This window comes from Ovis canadensis, chromosome 18 (genome assembly GCF_042477335.2).
Source record: "Ovis canadensis isolate MfBH-ARS-UI-01 breed Bighorn chromosome 18, ARS-UI_OviCan_v2, whole genome shotgun sequence".
Classification (NCBI taxonomy): domain Eukaryota; kingdom Metazoa; phylum Chordata; class Mammalia; order Artiodactyla; family Bovidae; genus Ovis; species Ovis canadensis.
In genome coordinates, this window is record NC_091262.1 from 42,714,440 (window position 1) to 42,737,288 (window position 22,849).

General features: G+C 53.3%; 1 protein-coding gene across 2 annotated transcripts in view; it reads left to right on the forward strand.

Moving 5' to 3' along the window:
* PCSK6 (proprotein convertase subtilisin/kexin type 6) overlaps window positions 1-22,849 on the forward strand; it is a 171,061-nt gene that overhangs the window by 109,581 nt on the left and 38,631 nt on the right. For both annotated transcript variants that reach the window (XM_069560066.1, XM_069560067.1), the window contains exons 9-13: window positions 2,867-2,967; window positions 8,481-8,584; window positions 10,629-10,746; window positions 18,146-18,334; window positions 20,836-20,972. In XM_069560066.1, coding sequence (XP_069416167.1) covers window positions 2,867-2,967; window positions 8,481-8,584; window positions 10,629-10,746; window positions 18,146-18,334; window positions 20,836-20,972 — 649 coding nt within the window. The remainder of the gene's footprint in view (window positions 1-2,866; window positions 2,968-8,480; window positions 8,585-10,628; window positions 10,747-18,145; window positions 18,335-20,835; window positions 20,973-22,849) is intronic.

Here is a 22,849-nt window from a genome sequence, read left to right on the forward strand (position 1 = left end):
GGCCCGTTCAGTTTCCACGTGTGAAAGAGAAGGAGAGAAAGTCTCGGCTCTACGCTGAAACATTTTAGAAATCCGAGTGTCTCGGGTGTTCCCTTCTTCACAAAAGGACTTTTCTACACCCTTTAGGTTGAGAGTGGTTTTGTCTGCTGCAGTGGCTTCAACGAACATAAATCAGTGTGGTTTATCTTTTAAAAATAGCTCTTACTTTAGTGTATGGGTGAGGTTCATGCTTGTTCCTTCCCCAGATGCTTTCATACTTTAAAAAAGGTAGGAGGGGAGGGTTTCAAGTTGAAGTCAATGCAGAATTCAAGTGCACAGTCCTTAGGATGGTTTTTAGATGTCTAAAAAATGAGACCTTGGAGCTGGCCAGGCGTGGTTTAACCTGAAAACTCCCTGGCTGCTTTTCATTTCTCCTGCTGCCTGGCCACATCTGTAAATGTTATTTGCAGGCACATTGTCACACTTTCTTGTGGGAGCCTGAGGCTTCCCATTGCCCACTGTCCTCTGCAGTACCGGAAGGATCAACGGTCTTTCTGCTGCCAGCCTGGCATTGGCCTTGGCCAGCTCATGAAAGTACTCATTAAGTTGTTACTTTCCTTTCTGCTGGAACACGCACCCCTGGGATGGGGCTGAGATGCTGAATGGTGTCCTGTTGCTTTAAATATGTAGCTGGTTTGAGCTTGGACTTAGGACCTGTCAGAGGCCTGGGCTGGAGTAGGGGGATGGTGCAAGCAGGGCTTGCAGCTCTGTGTGCTTAATGAGTCACACAGCCGGTGCGTGTGTGTGTGTGTGTGCATGTGTGTGTGTACATGCACGAACACACACCTTAGCTACAGAATGCCTTTATTCCTCCGTCTCTTCATGAAGAATTCTCTGAGCCCTAACATTCAGTAACTGGGTGTCGCTGGGCAGAGGGCAGAGGAGAAAACAGTGGGCAGCTGCTGTCCAGGGCCCTTCCCTGGTGGCACGGGTGGCAGGTGATTTTGTTTCAGCTCAGCCAAGGCAAGGTATTTGCTATGAGTCCCTTAGAGACCCTGCCAGGGGGCATGCCCTGTGCTGGATGCTCGGCAGCTCATGTCTGTGTTTGGGCAGGCGTCCGACGGCAGGCGTAGCTGGGGCCCCTGTCACTCTCATGCACTGAGTGCCGACAGCAATGACTGCCTGGTGCTGAGACAGCACCTGTCCCTCCTTCACATTCTCATTACCCAGGCCACGCCCTGCCCCAGCGGCACAGAGGGTACCCTGGCTCCACTATCCCCTTCTGCCAGCCAGGGAAGGCTCCTCTGCTCACACCCTTTTCTCTGAGGCTGCAGAGCCAGCCCCAGGCCTGCCCTGCTCTCAAGAGCCTAGTCTTCTGCCCAGACACCCCCATTTCCGTCTGGCCACTTTGGACTGAGCACAGGCATGTGCCAGGCACCGGTGTTGCTTCCCCAGCAGCCCTGGGAAGGGCGTATCAGTAGCCCACTGGCAGGAGGATCCTGGGGTCACAGAGGGTGCAGCCTCCTCGCTGCACCCTGCCCTCCCCAGGGTCGAGGAGGGGAGTAGGCTGGTCCCTGCCAGCACCCTGTGAGTCTTCCTATGTGTGTGACCCGCGTGGGCTCCCTCTCTCGGGGTGATGGTCGGCCTCGCTGGGCCCTGACAAAGGAGAGACACTCTTGTTGTAAGAAGCTCTGGACTCTCCCCACAGGGGAAATTCTTTCTCAGGGATTTGCAAATAGGTGGCAGGAGCCTGGCAGTTGCAGGTATGTTGGTCTCCTGTTGGCACCATAACAAATGATCCCAAGATTCCCAGCTGGAGACAGCACAGCTGGGCTATCTCACAGTTCTGTGGGTACAAGTACAGCAGCCTCCACGGGCCCATTTTCTGGGCCTCACGAGGCTGAGTCCAGGTGTCAGCTGGGCTGCGTGTTTTCCATAGGCTCAACAGGAGGGCCTGTCCAGTACGCATCCCATGTGTTGGCAGACCTCAGTTGCTTGTGGTTTTAGGACTGAGCTCCCATCTCCTCATGGGCTGGCTGCCGAGGCCAGTTCCTGGCTGCTGTGGGCCACCCACCTTCCTGGCTTGCATCCCCAGCATCCTCTCTAAAGCCAGCAGCACAGATTGAGTCCTTCCTGAGCTGCATCTCTCTGACAGATGTAAGGGCCTATGATTGCATCGGGCCTGCTGGATCATCCAGGATAAACCCCTGACTTAACAGTTGGCTGGGTGGCAGCCTTCGCTCCATCTGCACTAGCATGGGGGTCACTGCAGGGCCAGCACCCCTCCTAGCACAGTAGATGTCTCCTACCTGTGCCTCCGTGAGCTCGCCACCTCAGTTCAGGGGGTGCAGTCAGGCTGTGCCACGGTGAGACTCAGAGTCCGAGCCCTGCCCTAGGGCGCTCCGCGTGTAGCTCTTGCAGCAGGCAGTGTAGGGGCTTTGGGACACTGCCAGCTACGAGGAGGACATCCTGGTAGGGGTGGTCTGTGACCTCTGACCCATCCTTGGCCTCTGGCTCACGGCAGAGATGCTCTCCGGGCCACCGGCGCCTGCATGTCTTTCACGCTGCTCTGAAGTTGGGGCGACTTGGGGGTCATTGATGGGAGCCTGGCAAGGAGTCTTGCTGTGGAGGCCCCTCTGTTTCATTCTGTCTCTCCGTGGAGTCTCGGGGTGCATCTGCAGAGGTGTGGGTGTGTGGCTGGGACCCCATCTCCCCACCCCACTATCAGCCTGTTGCTCTGGGGGGTGCCAGATCCGTGGAAACCTCTGCCCCTGAGATGTGTCTGCGTAGCACCTCTCCTGTCCCTGGGTCAAAGTCAGCCTGCCCGGGACAGTGTCCTGGGCAGCCTCTGACCTGGCTGCTTGCTTCCCCCCTCTCCCCCCACCAGGTGACCACGGACCTGCGTCAGCGCTGCACAGACGGCCACACCGGAACCTCGGTCTCAGCCCCCATGGTTGCCGGCATCATTGCCTTGGCCTTGGAAGCAAAGTAAGTTCTCACCTGCTTTCCCTTCTTTTCCTTTTTAAAAAAATGTTTAATGTATCAAAATACACATAATGTAAAATTTACCATTTAAGCCATTTTAAGTGTGTAGTTGAAGCATATTCACTGTTGTATGACCATCTCCACCACCCCCTGCAGGACGTTCCTCTTTGTCCAAACAGCTCCTATCCCCAGAAGACAGCTCTGCTGCAAAAAATCACACAGACAGAGCTTAGACAGGAGAGGCTCCGTCTCACAGTCCCAGGGCCCAAGGTCTAAGACTGAGTGTCGCAGGGCTGGTTTCCTCTGAGGCTTCTCTAGGCTTCTCTCCTTGGTGCATCACCTTCTCCCCATGTCCTCACGCGGCCTTCTTTGTATGTGTGTGTTTGTTGTTCAGCCACTTAGTCGTGTCTGACTCTTTGTGACCCCATGGACTGTAGCACACCAGGCTTCTTTGTCATGTATGTGTTTAGATCATTAGGACACCAGTTACCCTGGATCACTGCCCACCCTCTGGACCCCATTTCACCTTAACAACCTTTTTATGACCCCATCTCCATGGGCAGTTACACCTCAGGTCCTGGGGGTCTGGTTTCCACGTGTGACTCTGGGGAAGGGACACAGCTGGCAACCACAGCTGTGTTCTCTGTCTTTGAGTCTGACTCTTCTGGGCCTTCAAATGAGTGGAGTCCCAGAGTGTTTGTCCATCACTCAGCACAGCGTCTTCCAGGTTTGCCCATGTCGAAGCAGGATGGTCCTTTTCCAGACCATCCTTAATAGGAGTCAAGAGGCTCCTTCCTGTCTCTCCCTTTTTCAAGCTCACAGCCTCCTGCCTTCATAGGGGCACAGGGAGCTGGTGGGCGCAAACCTCAAGCCTGTACTATACCCCAGATCACACTTTAGGTCAATACAGCTGCCCTCTGTCAAGGGGGCTCATGAGTGGTGATGCTTTATCTGCTTCAAGCCACATAAAAACCCTAAAATTGCCATGTGTTGGATGGGTCCACTTTGCATACGGTCATGGAATCAAAACAGGTTTTAAACAACAGTGGCTCCCAACAACAACCTGTGGCTTTGAAGTCATTTGCTGCAGATGAGATTGTACGAAGTTGTGTTTGGGTTGCTGACCATCTAATTATGTGTGTTTTATTTGTTGATTCGCCTCAGGAGAAAGAGCATAAAGCTCAAATGCTACCCATTTAACAAAGAAACAGGTATGTTTGATTTTCAGGCCAAAATGTTAACTTCTGTGTCCTGGGGCTCATTTTAAAATACTAAATAGTTACTTGTGTGGAAAGTTGCATTCACATACTTAGTGATTCATTGTTTTATGTTTTCTTTCCTCCTTTTTTGGAAACATGCAAGGAATTTTGTTAGTTGAGGATATATAGAAAACAAACCCTGTTTTGTGCCACTTGTTCCATTAAACCTGGCCTGTGGACTCATGAACTCTCTGATTGCTATCTCCTCATCATTGTAGCCCATCCTCAGAATTTTACAGACGGCAGGCATCACTGGACACAGTGTCCACTTAGAGCGTGTAAGTGCAAGGGTTGGTCAAGGGAGGAAGGAGTTGTAACGGGCATGCTGCCAGCCTCAGCTGAGGGGCTTTGGAGGCTCCAGGGCCAGGACCGCTGCTCATGTGCACCGTGTCTTCCTGGCAAAGCCAGGTCGACCAGGGGAGGAGAGAAGCTCTCTGGCAGGAGGCCAGCAGGCAGCACATGACAAGGATGAAGGAAGAGCCTAGCGTGTGAGAAACGCCCCAAGGGTCAGCCGGGAGTTCAGGGCCATCTTGGAATGTCACATCAGTCCCTTCATGAGAAACCATGTCCAACACCATTTCTTAGATATGTTTCCATGCAACTGTGAGTGCAACTTTATTTCTGTCATCAGAAACCAGGTGGGTTTCCCCCTAGGAAAACAGTTTCTCACAGCCTCCCTTTCTGGACCCTCTGTCGTCAGCCCAGGCTTCCTGGTGCCTTATGCTGAGCTTCCAGGGCAAGGGGAGGCATTCTGCATCTTTGTGGGCCTGACGGTCATGAGCAGCTGCTGCTGCTGCAGCAAAGTTGCTTCAGTAGTATCTGATTCTGTGTGACCCCATACACGGCAGCCCACTAGGCTCTGCCGTCCTGGGATTCTCCAGGCAAGAACATTGGGGTGGGTTGCCATTTCCTTCTCCAACTCATGGAAGTGAAAAGTGAAAGTGAAGTCACTCAGTTGTATCCGACTCTTCGCAACCCCATGGACTGTAGCCTACCAGGCTCCTCCGTCCATGGGATTTTCCAGGCAAGAGTACTGGAGTGGGGTGCCATTGCCTTCTCCCGTCATGAGCAGGGACCAGCCCAAATAAGCAAGACTGCGACTGCGGCCGCATCTGTCATCTGGACTGCAGAGCCTGTGCCCGGCCTTTCTGTCAGGGGGAGGAGTCTGTGCCCAACCTCACTGCCAGAGGGCGTGGTCTGTGCCCCTTCTCTACCAGAGGGCGTGATCTTCTCCCTCTCCACCAGAGGGCGTGGTCTGTGCTCCTTTCCACCAGAGGGTGTGGTCTGTGCCTGGCCTCTCCACCAGGAGATGCAGACTATGCCCCCTCTCCACCAGAGGGCGTGGTCTGTGCCCTTCTCTACCAGAGGGCGTGGTCTGTCCCCTCTCCACCAGAGGGCGTGGTCTGTACCCTTCTCCACCAGAGGGCGTGGTCTGCCCCCTCTCCACCAGAGGGCGTGGTCTGTACCCTTCTCCACCAGAGGGCGTGGTCTGCCCCCTCTCCACCAGAGGGCGTGGTCTGTACCCTTCTCCACCAGAGGGCGTGGTCTGCCCCCTCTCCACCAGAGGGCATGGTCTGTACCCTTCTCCACCAGAGGGTGTGGTCTGCCCCCTCTCCACCAGAGGGCGTGGTCTGTACCCTTCTCCACCAGAGGGCGTGGTCTGCCCCCTCTCCACCAGAGGGCATGGTCTGTGCCCTTCTCCCCCGGAGGGTGTGGTCTGCCCCTTCCCTACCAGAGGGCGTGGTCGGCCCCCTCTCCACCAGAGGGCGTGGTCTGTGCCCCTTTCCACCAGAGGGTGTGGTCTGTGCCTGGCCTCTCCACCAGGAGATGCAGACTATGCCCCCTCTCCACCAGAGGGCGTGGTCTGTGCCCCTCTCCACCAGAGGGCATGGTCTGCCCCCTCTCCACCAGAGGGCGTGGTCTGTGCCCTTCTCCACCAGAGGGCGTGGTCTGTCCCCTCTCCACCAGAGGGTGTGGTCCGTGCCCCTCTCCACCAGAGGGTGTGGTCTGCCCCCTCTCCACCAGAGGGCGTGGTCTGTCCCCTCTCCACCAGAGGGCATGGTCTGTGCCCTTCTCCCCCAGAGGGCGTGGTCTGTCCCCTCTCCACCAGAGGGTGTGATCTTACCCCTCTCCACCAGAGGGCATGGTCTGTGCCCTTCTCCCCCAGAGGGCGTGGTCTGCCCCCTCTCCACCAGAGGGTGTGATCTTACCCCTCTCCACCAGAGGGCATGGTCTGTGCCCCTTTCCACCAGAGGGTGTGGTCTATGCCTGGCCTCTCCACCAGGAGATGCAGACTATGCCCCCTCTCCACCAGAGGGCGTGGTCTGTGCCCCTCTCCACCAGAGGGCGTGGTCTGCCCCCTCTCCACCAGAGGGCGTGGTCTGTGCCCTTCTCCACCAGAGGGCGTGGTCTTCCCCCTCTCCACCAGAGGGTGTGGTCTTCCCCCTCTCCACCAGAGGGCGTGGTCTGCCCCCTCTCCACCAGAGGGTGTGGTCTCTGCCTGGCCTCTCCACCAGGAGATGGAGCCTATGGCGCCTCTCCACCAGAGGGCATGGTCTGTGCATGACCTCTCCCCAGGGGGCGTGACCTGTCCCTAAACTCTCCAGCAGGGGTCATGTCCTGCACCCGGCCTCTCTGTCAGAGCTGTGGTCTGTACCCGCCTCTCTGCCAGAGGACATGGCCCTGGGCATCTGGGGCCGCAGGTCCTCCTCTGACAGGCTGGCTGTGGTCCTCAGGTGGGGCCCTGGATGAAGGGATGGCAGGTCAGCTTGTGCCAAGGAAAGTCTGGAAACTGGACCGATGGAAGCCGTTGCGATGAGGCAGCCAGGAGGCCAATATCTGGCCAGGAACAAGCACAGTGGAGAGAATGTGGTGAAGTCAGGGGAGGCCAGGGCTAGGACCGGGGAGTAAGAGCCCCCAGGGAGGAGGACACCCCCCACCCAGGACCCAAGCTACAGATAAATGTCTCTCAGGTAAAGAAGGGACATTTGCTGGGAAAATAAAACAGTGGAGCTGCTGTTAAAAAAACTAATGGCTCCTCAAAAAAATTAAAGAATTACCATGTGATCCAACAATTACACTTGTGGGTGTGCACCCACAGGGATCAAAGCAGGGGCTCAAAGGAATGTTTTTATGGCCATGTTTGTAGCATCGCTACTCAACAGCAAAAGGTGGAAGTGCCTCAGGCATCCATCAGTAGGTTAGTGTGCTCTGTGCAGCCATGGAATGTCATTCAGCTTGAGAAGGAAGGAGACCTGACCCCTGCAGCAGCGAGGGCATGACACTGCACGAACTAAGTCAGTCACAGAGGGTCAAATCCCGCATGACTCCACTCTTGGGAGGCGCCTGGAGTCCTCGGATTCACAGAGATGGAAGGTGGTGGGAGCTGGGGCCAGGGATGGGAGGAGGGAGGGGAGTTGGTGCTTGATGAGTGCAGAGGATCGGTGGCTTAAGATGATCAAGCTCTGGAGGTGAATGGTGGTGACGACTGCACAGCACAGGGAATGTATTTAATGGCACTGAACTGTATGTCTAAGAACCATTAAGATGGTACATTTCATGTTATGTATGTTTGTAAACACACACACAAAGAGCAGGCAGTTGGAAGGATGTTTGTGAGGACTGGTCAGGCAGGTGCTGTTGAGGAGACGTTGAAGACTGTCCTTGTTGATGATGCAGTCCTAGCACTGTGCACAGAGGGGTCTTGAGAGCTTGTGTTGAGAAGTGTTGAAAAGGCAGGCAAGGATATCTTATCTGGGCATTTTTGGTAGTAGGCAAGTGTTCTTTAACAAAGCGCTTGTACTCCACACCAGAATGAATATGTCATAAAGGTAGAGTAACTAGAATCTCAAATTCTAACGTGTGGCCAGCAGTCCTGGGAGTAGGGTATGGACAGGTGATGGCTGGCATGCCCCAGTGCACAGAGCACTCCCTCATGGGGTGCAGAGCAGCCCAGGTTTTCCCACCACCTGCTAACACACAGTGCCATCGTCTCATGGATTCACGGGGATTGTGGCCCAAGGCTGGACTTTCCCTAGGTGTCAGGTTACCTGCTGCACCGTCTTATCTCAGGCTTCGAGGATCAAAAATAATTCTTGACCGAGAGGGTGTGACATCTACCCTTGCCAAGTGGTAGTGTCTTGGGGCCTCCTCAAGTACAGGAGCGAGGCCAGCCCCCAGTGCCCCACCTCTGACGGACCTGGCGGTCGGCAGTGCTGACTGATGTGAGTACAGCTGTCTGTCCTTGTGTCATTGCAGCAGCCAGCTGACCTGGAGGGACGTCCAGCACTTGCTAGTGAAGACGTCCAGGCCGGCCCACCTCAAAGCAAACGACTGGAAGGTGAACGGTGCCGGTCATAAAGGTGCGGCCAAGACTCGGGGGCTGGGCAGGGCCAGGTGCCATCCGGGCAGAGCCTGTGGGTGACCTTCCAGAGCCTGTATGGGGGAACATGGATTTCTCACACACACACAAAAAAACCCAGACAACAATAATTGTGTCACAAGAATGAGGAGCGCAAACTTAGTAGTTTAAGCAGAGTTTCTACAGTTACTTGAGTATTGGGCTCCCTAAACCTCCCAACCTTTGCCACATCTGGGGCCCCAGTACCGATACTGACTTCATGGTTCTCTTTAAATTTTTGCCTATTTTTTTTTTTTACACAAAGGAAAATGTTCTAAAAGAAAACTGCATTACATCTAGTCAGTCATGTGTGTGTTAGTAGCTCAGTCGTGTCCCACTCTTTGTGACTCCATGGACTGGACTCCTCTGTCTGTGGAATTCTCCAGGCAAGAATACTGGAGTGGGTTGTCATTCTCTTCTCCAGGGGATCTTCCCGACCCAGGGATCAAACCCAGGTATCTTGTATTGCAGGCAGATTCTATACCACCTGAGCCACCAGTCAGTCGTGGGCCTGATGCCAATCATAATAAATGAAGTTTGCTTACATGCCACCTGAGGGCAACTTGCACTCTTAGCCCTGAGTAGCTATCCCTAAGTTTCCACATCTGTGCAGTGAAGACGCTGAGATGGTTATGTGAATTACTTTATAACTGTAGAACTTCTGTCAGCAAGTCCTTGCGTTTTAAAAGGGCTGTCTGCCATCACAGCTTGGGGCTGAGCCAGGTACCGTGAGCTCAGCCCGTGGTCAGGCTTGCAGCCAGGTATGTGAGGCCCCTTGAGCAGGTGGTGATAGGAGTGTGCTCCTGGATTTGTCTGCCTTGCTTCTTACCAGAGACACTTGAAAGGGATTTACATTCAGCCATGGTATATTAAGAAGAACATTTTCCCTTTTCTTAGGGTCAGATCCAACTATTTTGACACTGAGCCTGACATTCCTCTCTGTAAAATATAGGCCAAGCGTTGTCACCCCAAGTTCCAAGAGACGTTCCTTTAATGAGGAGGTTGGCTGGGCCTGATGTGTCCTTGTCCTACAGGGGTGTTGGTGGTGCTGGTGCACTGTAACAGGAGCCGACCTACATTTCAGTTTTGACCTAATTAGTAGGAAAAGGGGTTGTATCTAGTTTTTAACCTTGCCTCCTAACTCTGAAACTCCCCTGCATGGCCAGATTAAACACTGTCTCAGGCCAGCCTGTGTACTAGGCGATGCTGCTTTCCCCGGACGCCTTGGAAATTCCACAGGAAAAGCAAACAGAAAAAGAGACGAGCGGAGCCTTGTTTGATTGTGTCTACTGCACGCACGGTTGCATGAGCCACAGTATCTTGGGTCTTGTTTTTCTCGTCTTGTTCAAGACTCAGGGAGCACAGTTCAGTTTAGTTGCTCAGTCGTGTCCAACTCTTCACAACCCATGGACTGCAGTACTCCAGGCTTCCCTGTCCATCACCAACTCCCGGAGCTTGCTCAGACTCATGCCCATCAAGTTGGTGATGCCATCCAACCATCTCATCCTCTGTTGTCCCCTTCTCCTCCTGCCCTCAGTCTTTCCCAGCATCAGAGTCTTTTCCAGTGAGTCAGTTCTTCCCATCAGGTGGCCAAAGTATTGGCGTTTCAGCTTCAGCATCAGTCCTTCAAATGAATTCAGGACTGATTTCCTTTAGGATGGACTGGTTGGATCTCCTTGCAATCCAAGGGGCTCTCTTGGGAGCACAGATGCCAAGAATTCCCTTTAACCTAAAGAAAGTGGTCCTCATCTCACAGAAAGAAAGTTCTAGACCCTCCCAGCATTTCTTTCACTTTGCACCCAAACGGGACACATTTTCTGGCCCTCACTCCTGGTCTGAAAGAGTTCTGTCCAGAGAGTAAGGTTGCTGGGACCCTGGTGCGTCCTTGGGGGACAGGGGCTGCAGCCGGGGCACTCTGGAGCTGGCCGTGGCCCTGCAGCTATGGGGGGACACAGGCAGCCATCCCTGGGCATGGGGGGCTGCATCTGAAGGCCCTGTCTTTTCAGTTAGCCACCTCTATGGATTTGGCCTGGTGGATGCGGATGCCCTGGTCGTGGAGGCCAAGAAATGGATGGCAGTGCCCCCGCAGCACACCTGTGTTGCCGTCACTGACAAGAGACCCAGGTGAGCTCGGCTCCTGCACATGCACTGGGCCCTGCTGGGGGGCGTTTGGGGGTTGGGGGGGCTGGGGGCAGATGTTCACACGTGCATTTCTGTGCTTGTCGATGGAGACACGTGTGCACGCCAGTGTGTGTGTGTGTGTGCTTGTGTGCATGCACGTGTGTGTACACACTTGCGGTGCATCTGCAGATGTGTCTGCCGTTTTTCCCTGTGGATTATGAGACAGGTAGAGGGATCGCTTCTCACTCCAGGACTGTTTCGAGGCCTTTTGCTGTTGCTATCGTTCCCTCTTATCTGCTGCTCCCTCAGCCTGAGCCCCTAATGAGGACTGGAAGTTCTTAGCGTGTATTTAGCGGAGCTCCCAGAGGAGGGCGCTGCCCTGCCAGCTGGGGTGACGGGCAGCAATGGCACCTGCCGCAGGGCTCGGGGTGGCAGCCCTGCCGCTCCTCTGTTGCAGGCAGGGTCTGGTGTCTAGAGAACACCACAGCGTGTCGCTGTGTTTGGGCTCCGATGACTGGAAGGTTTAAGCGCTGGGGTTTAACCTGCCTCGAGCCGTGTTTTGCAGAGTCCTGGCTTCACCTTCCTGACAAGGTTGAGCACTGCCCTTTGTGTAAGTTATTCTCAGTCAGTTGCATTTGTTCATTAAAATTTTTGTTTTAAAATTTTCAGCTGTCAAGTAATCAAAATGGCAAGAACCCTGTTCCATTAGGCTCAGATGATTCTCCTGAATTCTGCTGTTTCACTGTCCCCTTTACCCTTTCTTAGAGTGTTTTTCTAGGCCTTAAAATCTGGTAAAGAAAGGAAGAATGAGATGCATTCCTTTCTAGCATTTATAACCTTTGTAAAATCTGTGTTTTTTAAAAAAAATGATGAGGTGATTGAAAGTGGTTCTTGCTTTGTCAACAAAAATAGATCACTCTCTGAGGTCGCCTTTTCCTTGAAGGCATCTGCTTCTTATAATATGCCCTTTTGTGATAAAATTTTCAAAGAAGTACTTTTTGTTGATGCCTTGTGTGCAGTAGGAATTCAGAAAGTATTTGTTGGATGAATACTACACAGTGGGAGCTTTGGAAAAATTACATTTCCCTCCTGATGCTGATAGTGAAGACTGACTGCCAGCTCGTCCCGCCTGACCAGCTGGTCACCCAGCAGATAGGTCTCACTCTTGACGCTGGAAGGCATCTCTTTCTCTGGGGAGCCTTAGACTGTCCAATTCGGAAGAAAGTAGAAGGTTCCCTGAGCCTGAGGAGGCCTGTCACGTTCTTCTGCATGGTTGGTTGGGAGATGCCTGGCTCACAGGTCCTCAGGTTCCAGGTTACGTGACGCCTGCCCGGGGGTGTGTCCGGGCTGCAGCCCTTCCCTCCTGCCGGCCTCCCCGTCGGGCGACTCCTGAATGAAGCATTCTTCTCCTGCCAGAAATAGTTTTAAGATGGGAGAGTGGTGCCTCGGTGGCGCAGGGTTGTTTTTATTTTTATTTTATTTTGTTTTTTAAGTGCTGGTCCATGGAGTCTAGACAGCACCGGTGGAGGGGCGCAGCCGTCACACACAGTGTGACATTGTTTCTGTCCTTTGAGGAGGGAAAAGCCACATACTCCAGCGGACAGGAGAATCACACGTCTGTCTCTAAGGGAAAATCGTCTTTGCGTTCAGCAACCTTAGCCTCGCAGGACTAGTCAGCCAGACAGCTGTCCCACACCACAGACTCAGCTACAGGTTCGGTTGTCCCCAGGGACGTGAGGGCCAGGACACAGACACACGGGCCACCAGCCAGGTGCTCCGCATGGAATCACATGCCTGCTTTGACCTGTGGTCACAGCCTGCCTGCCAGGGTCACTTGAGCCAGGGTGCTCGGCGCCCCCAGTGCTCATGGCCAGTTTCCTTTGTCAGGTTCTTGTGTAGCTTTGACTAAGCTGCTCGGATGGTTTGGCTTAAAGGTGAAAAGGAAGTCTTCCCACACACCTACTTCTCCTCCCTTGCCTCTCCTTGCTCCCTCTCCACGGATGCTTCTTGGTCCAGGGGTCCCCCAGGATGGCTGTTCATTCTCTCAGCCTCTTTCTGATTTCTCCTTCTCATGGTGGAATCCAGGAACGCTGTGAGTGTCCTAGACCCAGCTTTAGTGCTTCCTGTGGAGAGCAGAGAGAGAGAGATAGAGAGAGAAGAGAGAGACAGAGAGAAAAGGAGAGGGGGACAGGGAGGGAGAGAGAGACAGCGAGGGGGAAGAGGGGGCCTCCTTGGGCATCTTGTGCAGACCTTTGTACCCACATGGGACTTATTTCCCTGCCCTTCCTCCTGAGTGGAAGGACGAGTCCACCTCAGTGTAAACTTCAGAGAACCGTGTTCACTGGGATTAAGTGCAGGCGTCCTGGCAAGTCCGTGGTGATGTAGGTGAGGTCGTGTGGGGCTGTGGGCCAGAGGCTTGGGTGTCCCTGGTCACGTGCAGGGCAGGAATGAAGAGTACCAAGAGCTCTCCACCCTCGTCCACCCCTCAGTCCTCCCTGGGGTATGTCCTGTCTAGGGAGACGGTCCCCCCGACCGTGACCAGAGGAGTCCCGGGACCGCCCTCTCTGCAGATCCTGCCTGTGCTCAGACATGGGCATCACAGCCCCTGTGCCCTTGGAGGACTGCGTAGGCCCTGCTGGTGTCCCTCTGCTGATGGGCTCTGTCCAGCGCCACCCCGAACCTGAGTCAGGCTCAGGCCAGAGGGGCAGAGGGCCAGCAGCACAGCAGAGAGGCGGTGATGGGGGCAGGGGGCGGGCTCCATCAGGGGCTGTCGGGGGAGCGGTCAGTCATTCTCTGCAGAAAGGCCATGCTGACCCCCTTGTCTGGACGCTGCGCATCCTGGGTCTGGCAGTGCGGGGATGGCAGCCTGTGTCTGTTGGGATCCCTGAAGTTCATGGAGTAGGCCGTGGAGCCACCAGGAGAGGCCTGGAAAGCGGCGCCCTTGGGAGTGGGGTGGTGAGGAAGGAGAGGGGCCAGGCCCGCCCTACTCCCCAGGGGCTGGCCCTCCCCGCACCCTCAGGGGCCAGCCCTTCCCCCACTCCTGTTCCCAAACACTGATCTCCAGATCTCCCCGGGCCACCTGATTACAGCCTTCACCCACCCGCCCCCCAGAGCAGCCCCCCGGCACCCACAGAACAGGCATAAGGGCCAAGCATGGCTGGGCGGCTGTCAGCGAGTGTGGAGTATGGCCCAGCAGGAGGGCCAGTCCCTTGACCTCACCGGGCACATTCATGTTTGAGAATGCCTTGTACAGGCCATACAGGTGACACTGTGGAAATATGAGTGGAGGCCCAGCCTCTGTTGTAACGTGCAGGCACACAAAGATGGCATTCTTGGCTGATTTGGGGTACAAATGGTTTAAACCTACTTAGAAGTTTCTGTCAATTAATGGAAAGTAAATCGGGTCATGACCAGTGCCATCTGCCTGAGCAAAGTTATTTTAAAGTCTAGGGGTGTCAGATAGAAAAGGGTGAAATGACACTTTTATAACCTTTCTAAAAGTGAAAATCAACCTTAGTATAATTCCCATGAATGAAAAAGAGTCCCAGCTTTTAAGAATCTTATCTGACCCATAGGATTTTCTAGCTAGCATGTCCCTACATCTTTAAAGACCCAGCTACAGCTGGACAGTTGATGACATCTGTGCCTCCCAACTCCATGCTGAAGGACAGCCAAGCAAGAAGAATTGACCTGCTTTTCTTCGGTTTCAGCAGGTTTGGAAGGTTACCATCCAGACAGTGTGTATAGTGTGGCTTGTCTTTTATTAAAAAACTCACCCACCATGCAAAGATACTTCAAAACTAAAAGCTTTGACTCAGGGTTATCTCCAAAGCAGAACATCTATTTCTAGATGTTCAAGAATTAACTGTACATTAACCACATGCTGTTTACTCTTCTGGCATCTCGTTAAACCAGACCACATGTGATGGTCTTTTTACAACAGCTCTGCTTATACATATGTAGTGGGTTGATGGGTGATGATTATCAGGTGCTTACTGTGTGCCAACCTTTGTTCTAAGCACTGTGTGTATGGATTCACTCATTCAAAACCCCCAACACAGGTGTGAGGTTTGGAAATTATTATTATTTTTTTTAATTTGGCTGCGCTGAGTACTCATTGCTGCGCAGGCTTTTGTCTGGTTGTAGTACACGGGCTTCTCATTGCAGTGGCTTCTCTCGTTGCAGAACACGGGCTCCAGAGCACAAGCTCCTTAGTTGTGGCACACGGGGTTAGTTGCTCCACGGCTTGTGGGATCTTCCCAGATCAGGGTTGAACCCATGCTCCCTGCAGTAGAAGCATGGAGTGTTAACCAATGGAATGCCAGGGAAGTCCAATGCTCCCTGCTTCTGAGATGAGTATTGGAACTTGGATGATACAGTTGTCCTCATTTTTCTAAGAAGTCACCATAGACACTGGAGAGATACAGTGAGGTTCCCAGGGGTTCTGAAACACTCTGGGCCAGGATGCATTTCTGGGCTTGAAACTACGCTGGGGAGGGGTCTTCCAGGTGGAAGTGCAAAGTGAGGCAGACTTGGAAGATGTTACAGGTTCAGTTCCAGATCACTGCAATAAAACAAGTCACATGAACTTTTTGGTTTCCCAATGCATACAGAGGTTACATTTCTGATACACTGTAGTCTGTTGTGTGCAGTAGCACTGTGTCTAAGAGGACAATGTACCTACCTTAGTAAGAAGTACTTTACTGCTAAAAAGAAAAAAAAAAGAAAGACATTTACTGCTAAAAGAAAAAAACAGACTCACTATCATCTGAGCCTTCAGTGAGTCGTAATCTTTTTACAACTGTACATCAAACATCACCAGAACTTTATTAAAAGTGTGAAAGCTTCAAAGTTCATTGAAGAGTTTGAAATATTGTAAGAATTGCCAAAATGTGACAGAGATCTACGAAGTGACCAAATGCTTTTGGAAAAGTGGTGCCGACGGACTGGGCTGCCGCAGGGTTACCACAGACAATTTGTAAAGCACTGCAGTGGAGGGAGGTCCCTGTGCTGACTGCCGTGGCCCCCCAGCTTGAGCAGAGTGGAGGGGGCGGGGGCACCCTGCTGCTGCCCAGCTTCTCCTGCTCTTCCTCAACACTTGGTTTACTCAAAAACAGTTCTGCCTCTGGTTCTGAACGTCACTTGGATGCCCTAAGATTATAAGCACTGTGACTAGGTGAGTGCCTTGAATTTAGTAAATTGGGAACTTGTCTCTACAGATATACGAGCAATTAGGTGGTGTCATGTACTGGAGAAAGCTGAATGCAAGATCTAGGAAGTGACTATGAGCCTTTGGGCTGGTCGCCCTTCACCTTCCCTGAGAGGGGAGCTGCTGAGGGGCATAGGATGAAGGAACACCTGGAGGGTCCAGCACTGAGTATGGCACAGTTCAGCAGGAAGTGACACACCTCTGTCCCCAGAGCCCTTTTCCAGGAGGGCAACCCCCACAGCTTGAATATCTCTGGGTCTGAAGGGACCTCTGAAGTCCTCAGGCTCCCTGGGGTCCTGGAGAGATGGCTTTGTGCACAGATGACAGTTTCAGAGTTTAGTAGCAGAAGACGGTTCTCAGTTATCTTGGGAGCTTTATGATCTTTCTAGATCAGCTTTTGTGATTAACGTGCAGCTTACCTGCTTTTGTGTTTCTGTGCATGATTTGACTGAAACCCCGCAGCTTCTGTGCTCAGCCCGGCCAGTCTGTGTGCCCTCAGGAAGAGCCGGCAGCTGGGGTCCCCAAGAGGCTCTGCCAACCTCAGTGAGGATGCCACGTGTGCTCCCTAAAATGCACTTTCCTCTTGGGGCATCAGCTCCAAGGCCAGGCTGGGGAGGCAGCTGTGGGGAGTGTGAAGGTCTTCTGTTCCTGTACCCTGAGGTCAGGCCCCTCATCACTGGTAGCGGGGTTTCCTAGGTGGGATGCATTTCTAGAGCAAAGTGATTGCTCCCATCCCGGCTGGCAGATGGTTGGGGGTGGGAGCTTGGTTGTGACTTTTGTGTCTGTTTCACCCTTGTCTTGCTTTTCAGATGAGGAGATGTTAGGTTGCTTAGTGAGTCTTCACAGGGGAGTGTCCACCACCCCCTTCCCCAGCACCTACATTGCCTCCTCAATGCAGGAGGCGGGAATAGTTCACCTGGAGATGAATGAATGCCTGTGGGGCTGGGCGTGGCTGCTGACCACTAAACAGTGATAGTAAAACCTGGGAGAAGCACTGGGAGAAGTAGGCATCATCGCTCAGTCAGTTTACGACGTATACAAGTCATGTTTTCAAATATTTAGAGAGTCTCCTCGGGAATTACATCACTGTTTATAAGTGTTTTGATTGTTTTTTATGACTCAGGCCCTGTCGAGCCAAGCGATTTAATTCCGGAGACACTGAGCCCACACGGGAGCTCCCTCTGAGGGAAGCCCCCTCCCCAGAGGGAAGTCGGCATAGTGGAAACAGCACTCCCCGCAGTAAACTGAGTGCTGGCCCAGTGTTGCAGAGTTACTCCTATGCTGCTGGGCAGAGGGTGGCCTTTCCTAAGCACAGGCCGTCAGGGTGAGCTATGCAGGTAAAGCGTCAGCGGGTGGACTGGCCTGGCTCTGCAGCAGTGTCAGGGGAAGGCTTGTCTGCTCCGTCTGGGGAATCCTGAGGGATCAGGGTATGGTGCCTATCCCCAGAGATCACCCCAGATGGAAAACTCCCCTGGGTTTGTTCAGAGAACAAACTCCCTTTGTGGAGTGGGGGAGGTGGGGCCAGCCTTCCATCAGGACCGTCCAGAGCAGACTTCCTGTCCAGCCTCCGCGAAGAGTCCTCTGGTCCAGTCAGTGTGGCCCCCACCAGTGACCCCAGGTCCCTTGTTCCTCTCCTACTTCCTGGTTTCTTGAATGTGATTGTGGGTCCATGTAGGACAGCGTGGCTCAGGTGGACGCAGGGGACTCGGAGCCTCACATGTGTTCATGTGTCCCAGCTCTGCGCCCCCACAGCTCTGTGACCTCTCTGGGTTAAATGGGTTGGTCCTTGTCGGTATGCAGACCAGGGGCCAGTGCCCGGCATGTAGTCAACTCAGGAAGTGTTTGCTGTTGTTAGCATTTGGCATCATGACCTGTATCTTCAAGGCCAGTCTTTGAGATAGAGTGGCGGGGTTTTAAAGCCTCTCATACCCTAGGCTGCTCAGGAGACTAGCTGGCCACACTGAGGGGGCCGAATTCTGGGTGTACAGGCTGAGTCTGCACAGGAAGACACTCTTTAAGTCTCTCTGAGCAAATCCCAGAATGATCAGCCCCTTCAGGGCAGGTGATGTGACTCTGACAGGCGTGTCTAAGAGGGGGACACAAGGGGCTTTGACCAAGAGGCCTGTTCTATCCCCTGGTGCACAAGTTTGGGGTTTGGAGCCCCACCCTTAGCCCACCCCGTACCCTTGGCAGGAGCATCCCAGTGGTGCAGACGCTGTGGACCACCGCCCACACCACTGCCTGCGCTGACCACTCAGACCAGCACGTGGGCTTCTTGGAGCACGTGGTGGCCCGCGTCTCCATTTCCCACCCACGCCGTGGGGACCTGCAGATCCACCTGACATCCCCTTCTGGGACCAGGTCTCAGCTGCTGGCAAAGAGGTGAGTCCTGGTAGGCAGGAGCCGAGGGGCTAGGGGATGGGGTCTGGAGAGGGTGGCTGGGCGAGGGGTAGGTAGGGGCTGGGCACAGCTCAGTGTCACAGGACTCTGCAAGGTGCCAGCATGTTGGGGGCTCTGGAGACACACACACGCAGCCCCCCAAACCTGAGAAATAGCCTCCTGCAGCCTAGCCTTCAGACATTCAGAACCTTTTCCACTTTTTCTATCACTGCAGGCAGTGATAGAGGCTTTGGCTGTCTGTTTGGTGGAGAGATACGTGCCCCTGCTGGGCTCCCCCTCATAGCACAAGGGTGACAGTGGTGTCTCCCCTCTGGAGGGGGCCCGGGCCACCTTCTACACTTGGGGACCATGTGGGCACAAGCATTTGAGGATGCTAGCCGGCAAGCTGCAGCTTTGTGCTATTTTGCAACCAGAGTTGTTGTTAGAACTTTTAGAAGTTTCCTTTAAAAATCCGCAAGTCTAGTCTTCTTGAGAAATTGGAAGCTGTCTGGTAGCAGGCTTGCATTCCATGGACAGACGCTCACTAGAGAGCTCAGGGCCTTCCCTGCATCAGCTGAGGCCGGGCAGGGCTGCTCATCTCCCGGCCCTCTTGAGGTCACCTCTCAGGCATGGGCTGTCGGACCCAGAGACCGGAGCTTGCAGCCTGCTCCTCCACGGGCCAGCGGGTGCAGGGGGGTACCACTGCTCCTTGGCTCTGGAGGCATCCTGAGGGTTCCTCCATCTCAGCTAGCAGAGTTATGAGGACTAGATGTGATAACCCAATAGAAGTGCTGGCCCAGACTCTGTGCTCCTCCCCTCCTAACTCCCACTCCTTGCTCAGGCCCAGGGTGGGAGCCCCGAGATGAGAGGGCTATGAACCTGGGCTCACCTGGTTCCTAGCTGCCCATGCCCTGGGTCACACTGAGCCCAGGCCGTCAGCTGAGTCTTGGGAGTTGGATCTTTCCAGGGCAGGCTGTGGGATTACAGCAGCAGTGTCTGTTTCAGAATCTAGTCACTTTTTGACCTCTCAGCTAAGATCAAGTGTGGGATCGATCACCTACTTTATTTTTGATCTTGCTTAATTCAGCGGCTTTTTTGGGATTCTAGGTTGCTTTTTGCTTCGAGTAAGCAGATGTCTTACGTCTCTCAATCCCAGAAAGAGCTTGTCTTTATTCTACATTCATCGGGGGTCATCTGTGAAGATCAGCCTTGACCTTGGTGGTTTCTTAGAAGAAAGTACCAGTTTTCCCCTCCCCTCTCTGTTTGTGTAGAACATGCTCCCTTTGTAAACATTTCTGCATGGTGGACGTTTAGAGAATCCCCGACTGGGAATTGAGTCTGACGTTACATGAAACCTGAGTTTCTGATGAACAGTAAAGAGCCCCTACACCTTAGAGGTAGAGATAGACAGGTTGTGAAGGAAGAGTGAGATGCTGCTGCTGCTGCTGCTAAGTCGCTTCAGTCGTGTCCGACTCTATGCGACCCCATAGACGGCAGCCCACCAGGCTCCCCCGTCCCTGGGATTCTCCAGGCAAGAACACTGGAGTGGGTTGCCATTTCCTTCTCCAATGCATGAAAGTGAAAAGTGAAAGTGAAGTCGGTCAGTCATGTCTGACTCTTAGTGACCCCATGGACTGCAGCCTACCAGGCTCCTCCATCCATGAGGAGCCTGGAAACCTTTCTTCTCAGGGTCTGAGGGCTGGAGATAGAGGGCACCCATGAGCGGCTCCCTGTTTCTGCCTGAAGCAAGCTTGAGAAAGTGGACCCAGGCGGAGGTCCAGCAGGAAGGCCCGAGGGGGTCATGCACCTGTGGGGACCTGGAGGGGTGAGGCCAGTGCTCAGGGTGTCTCCTCTCCCCACGTGCAGCTGTGGGGACCTGGAGGTGGGGACAGTGCCCAGGGTGTCTCCTCTCCCCACGTGCACCTGAGAGGACCTGCTAAGCCCTGGGGCCCAAGCGAGGGTATGTTCTCCCCGGGGCTCAGCAGTGGTTCACGTTCCTCACTCCTATCTTCTGGAGAACAATGCTGCTCTCAGACAATGTGAGTGTTTCCTTTACTCTACAAGTTAGCATTTCGGAAGAGCCTTCTCCATGACACCTTGTGGCTTTGCAGGAAGGAATGATGTGGCCCCGCTGCCATCACTTTCCAGTGTCCAGGAACTGGGATCACAGCTCTGTGGAACCCTCCTGGGGTGGAGCATGAGGGCACTTATTGATGATGGAGAGAACCCAGGACAGGAGAGGGCATTTCAGCTCTGCCAGTCACTGGAGGGGGGCTTGCAACAGATCCCTGGGCCTGGAGTCTTCGTGTGAGAGCTAGGGTGGGGAAGGAGCCTAGGGTGGGGGATGAAGTCCCATCTCATGCTGGGCCGCCTTCCTCAGTGAGCGCTTGGGGACCTGTTGAGGTTGAGGGTTCAGGCACCTTGCAGGGTGGTGCTGCACAGCCAGGGTCCACCCACCATCCCTTCTGGGCCCCTCTGGAGTGACCCCGCGACTCCGATTGCAGACTGCTGGATCATTCCAATGAAGGCTTTACAAACTGGGAGTTCATGACCGTGCACTGCTGGGGAGAGAAGGCCGAGGGGGAATGGACGCTGGAAATCCAAGACATGCCGTCCCAGGTCCGCAACCGGGAGAAGCAAGGTCAGTGGCTCCTGGGATGGTCCCAACACCTCCTGTGTTTCAACCCTGTGGTTAACCCTAGACTTGACTCAGCCACAGTACCTCAACCACTCTTCGCTTTTTCTTAGAGGTAAAGTTTACATAATATAAATTTCACTGCTTTAATCACTCTTAAGTGTACATTTTAATGGCTTTCAGTACATTCACGGTATTGTGCAGCCATCACACCATCTAATTCCAGAACTTGGTCATCATCCCAGTGGGGAATCCCTACATGTTCAACAGTCACCCCACTCCCCACCCCTCGCAACCCTGCAGCTCCTAACCTATGTTCTATTTCTGGACTTGCCGCTTTTGGACGTTTCATATAAAGGGAATCACAGTGTTTGTGACCTTTTCTCACTGGCTTCCTCTGTGTAGCATCATGTTTCAGGGTTCATCAGTATTATAGCCAGTGTCAACACTGCATTCCTTATTACGACTAACTACTCTCCCGTTGTATTGATGGACCGCATTTTGCTGATTCATTCATCACCTGATGGACAACTGAGGTTTTTTTCTCTCTTCATAACTAATATTATGAATATCCATGTACAAGTTTTTGTGTGGACGTGTGTTTTTAGTTCTCTGGGCTGTGTACCTAGGGTGGGATTCCTGGGCCATGTGGTAAGTCTGTATTTAACTTTTGGAGGAATTGCTGGGAAATTTGACAGTGGCCAGACAGTGCCTGTCATCAAGATAGGATTTTAAGTTCCCTACCAGCACTCTCTTTTGTTATAACCATCCTAGTGGATGAAAAGTAGTGTCTCACTGTGGTTTTGATTTGCATTTCCCTAATGCTTAGTGATGTAGAGCATATTTTCATATGCTTATTGGCCACTTTATCCTTTCTTTGGGGAAATGTCTGTTCAAGTCATTTGTCCACCTTGAAACTGGCTTGTCTTCTATCATCAAGTTAGAGGAACTCTAAATATTCTGGACACTAGACTCTTACCAAACAATGAGATTTGCAAACCTTTTCCCCCAGTGTGTGGATGGTTTACTTTATTAATAGTACCCTTTGATGCAGCCATTTTTTATTTTGAGGAAATTCAATTTATTTTTTCTAGTTTTCCTTCACTTTTAACATCATGTTGAAACCATTGCCTAACCTGAGGTAAAGAAGCTTGAAAACTGTTTTCTTCCAGGAGTTTTATAGTTTTAGCTCCTTGGTTTAGGACTTGGGTCTGGTTTTAATCACTTTTTGTGTATAGTGTGAGGTGAGAGTCCAAGTTCCTTCTTTTGTGTATGGAGGTCTTGTTGGCCCAGCACCATTTTTTGGAAAGACTGTCCTTTCCCAGAGCAGTGTAAACACCTGCCTTCTAGCTCTGGACTTGTCTGACTTGCTGGACTTGGGGGGCGGGGACACCCCCTTCAGTGTCCAGAGCGTCTGCCTGACCCTGCAGTGGCCCCTGGGGCGGGTTCATGTGTGTGAGCTCCACCTGTGGAGACACCACTCTTGAGGTGGCCTTTATGGGAACAGGGTGTCCAGTGTCGACAAGCCACATGCTCTGCTCCACGTGCAGGACAGGAACAGGCCCCCAGTCTTGGCCGTCCGGGTGGAGCCAGCGTTGGTTTCATTGGCTCTCTGCATATGAAGGGGCCAGGAGGGAAAGAGTGAGGGCCAGGTCCTGAACCATGCAGGTTGGCGTGGTGGGGCCCCAGACAGTGACCTAGGACGACCAGGGGTTCCCCCGATGCTGACCCCAAAGCCCAGGAGAAACTCGGGCCTATGAGCCACCTCAAGGATGTGGTCGGTGCTGGCATGCTGTCCCGTCACTGGTCATCAGGTCAGGGTGGCCCCTGGGCACCAGGTCTCCATTGGCCTCAGGGCCAGGAATACAGCAGCAGCACAGAGC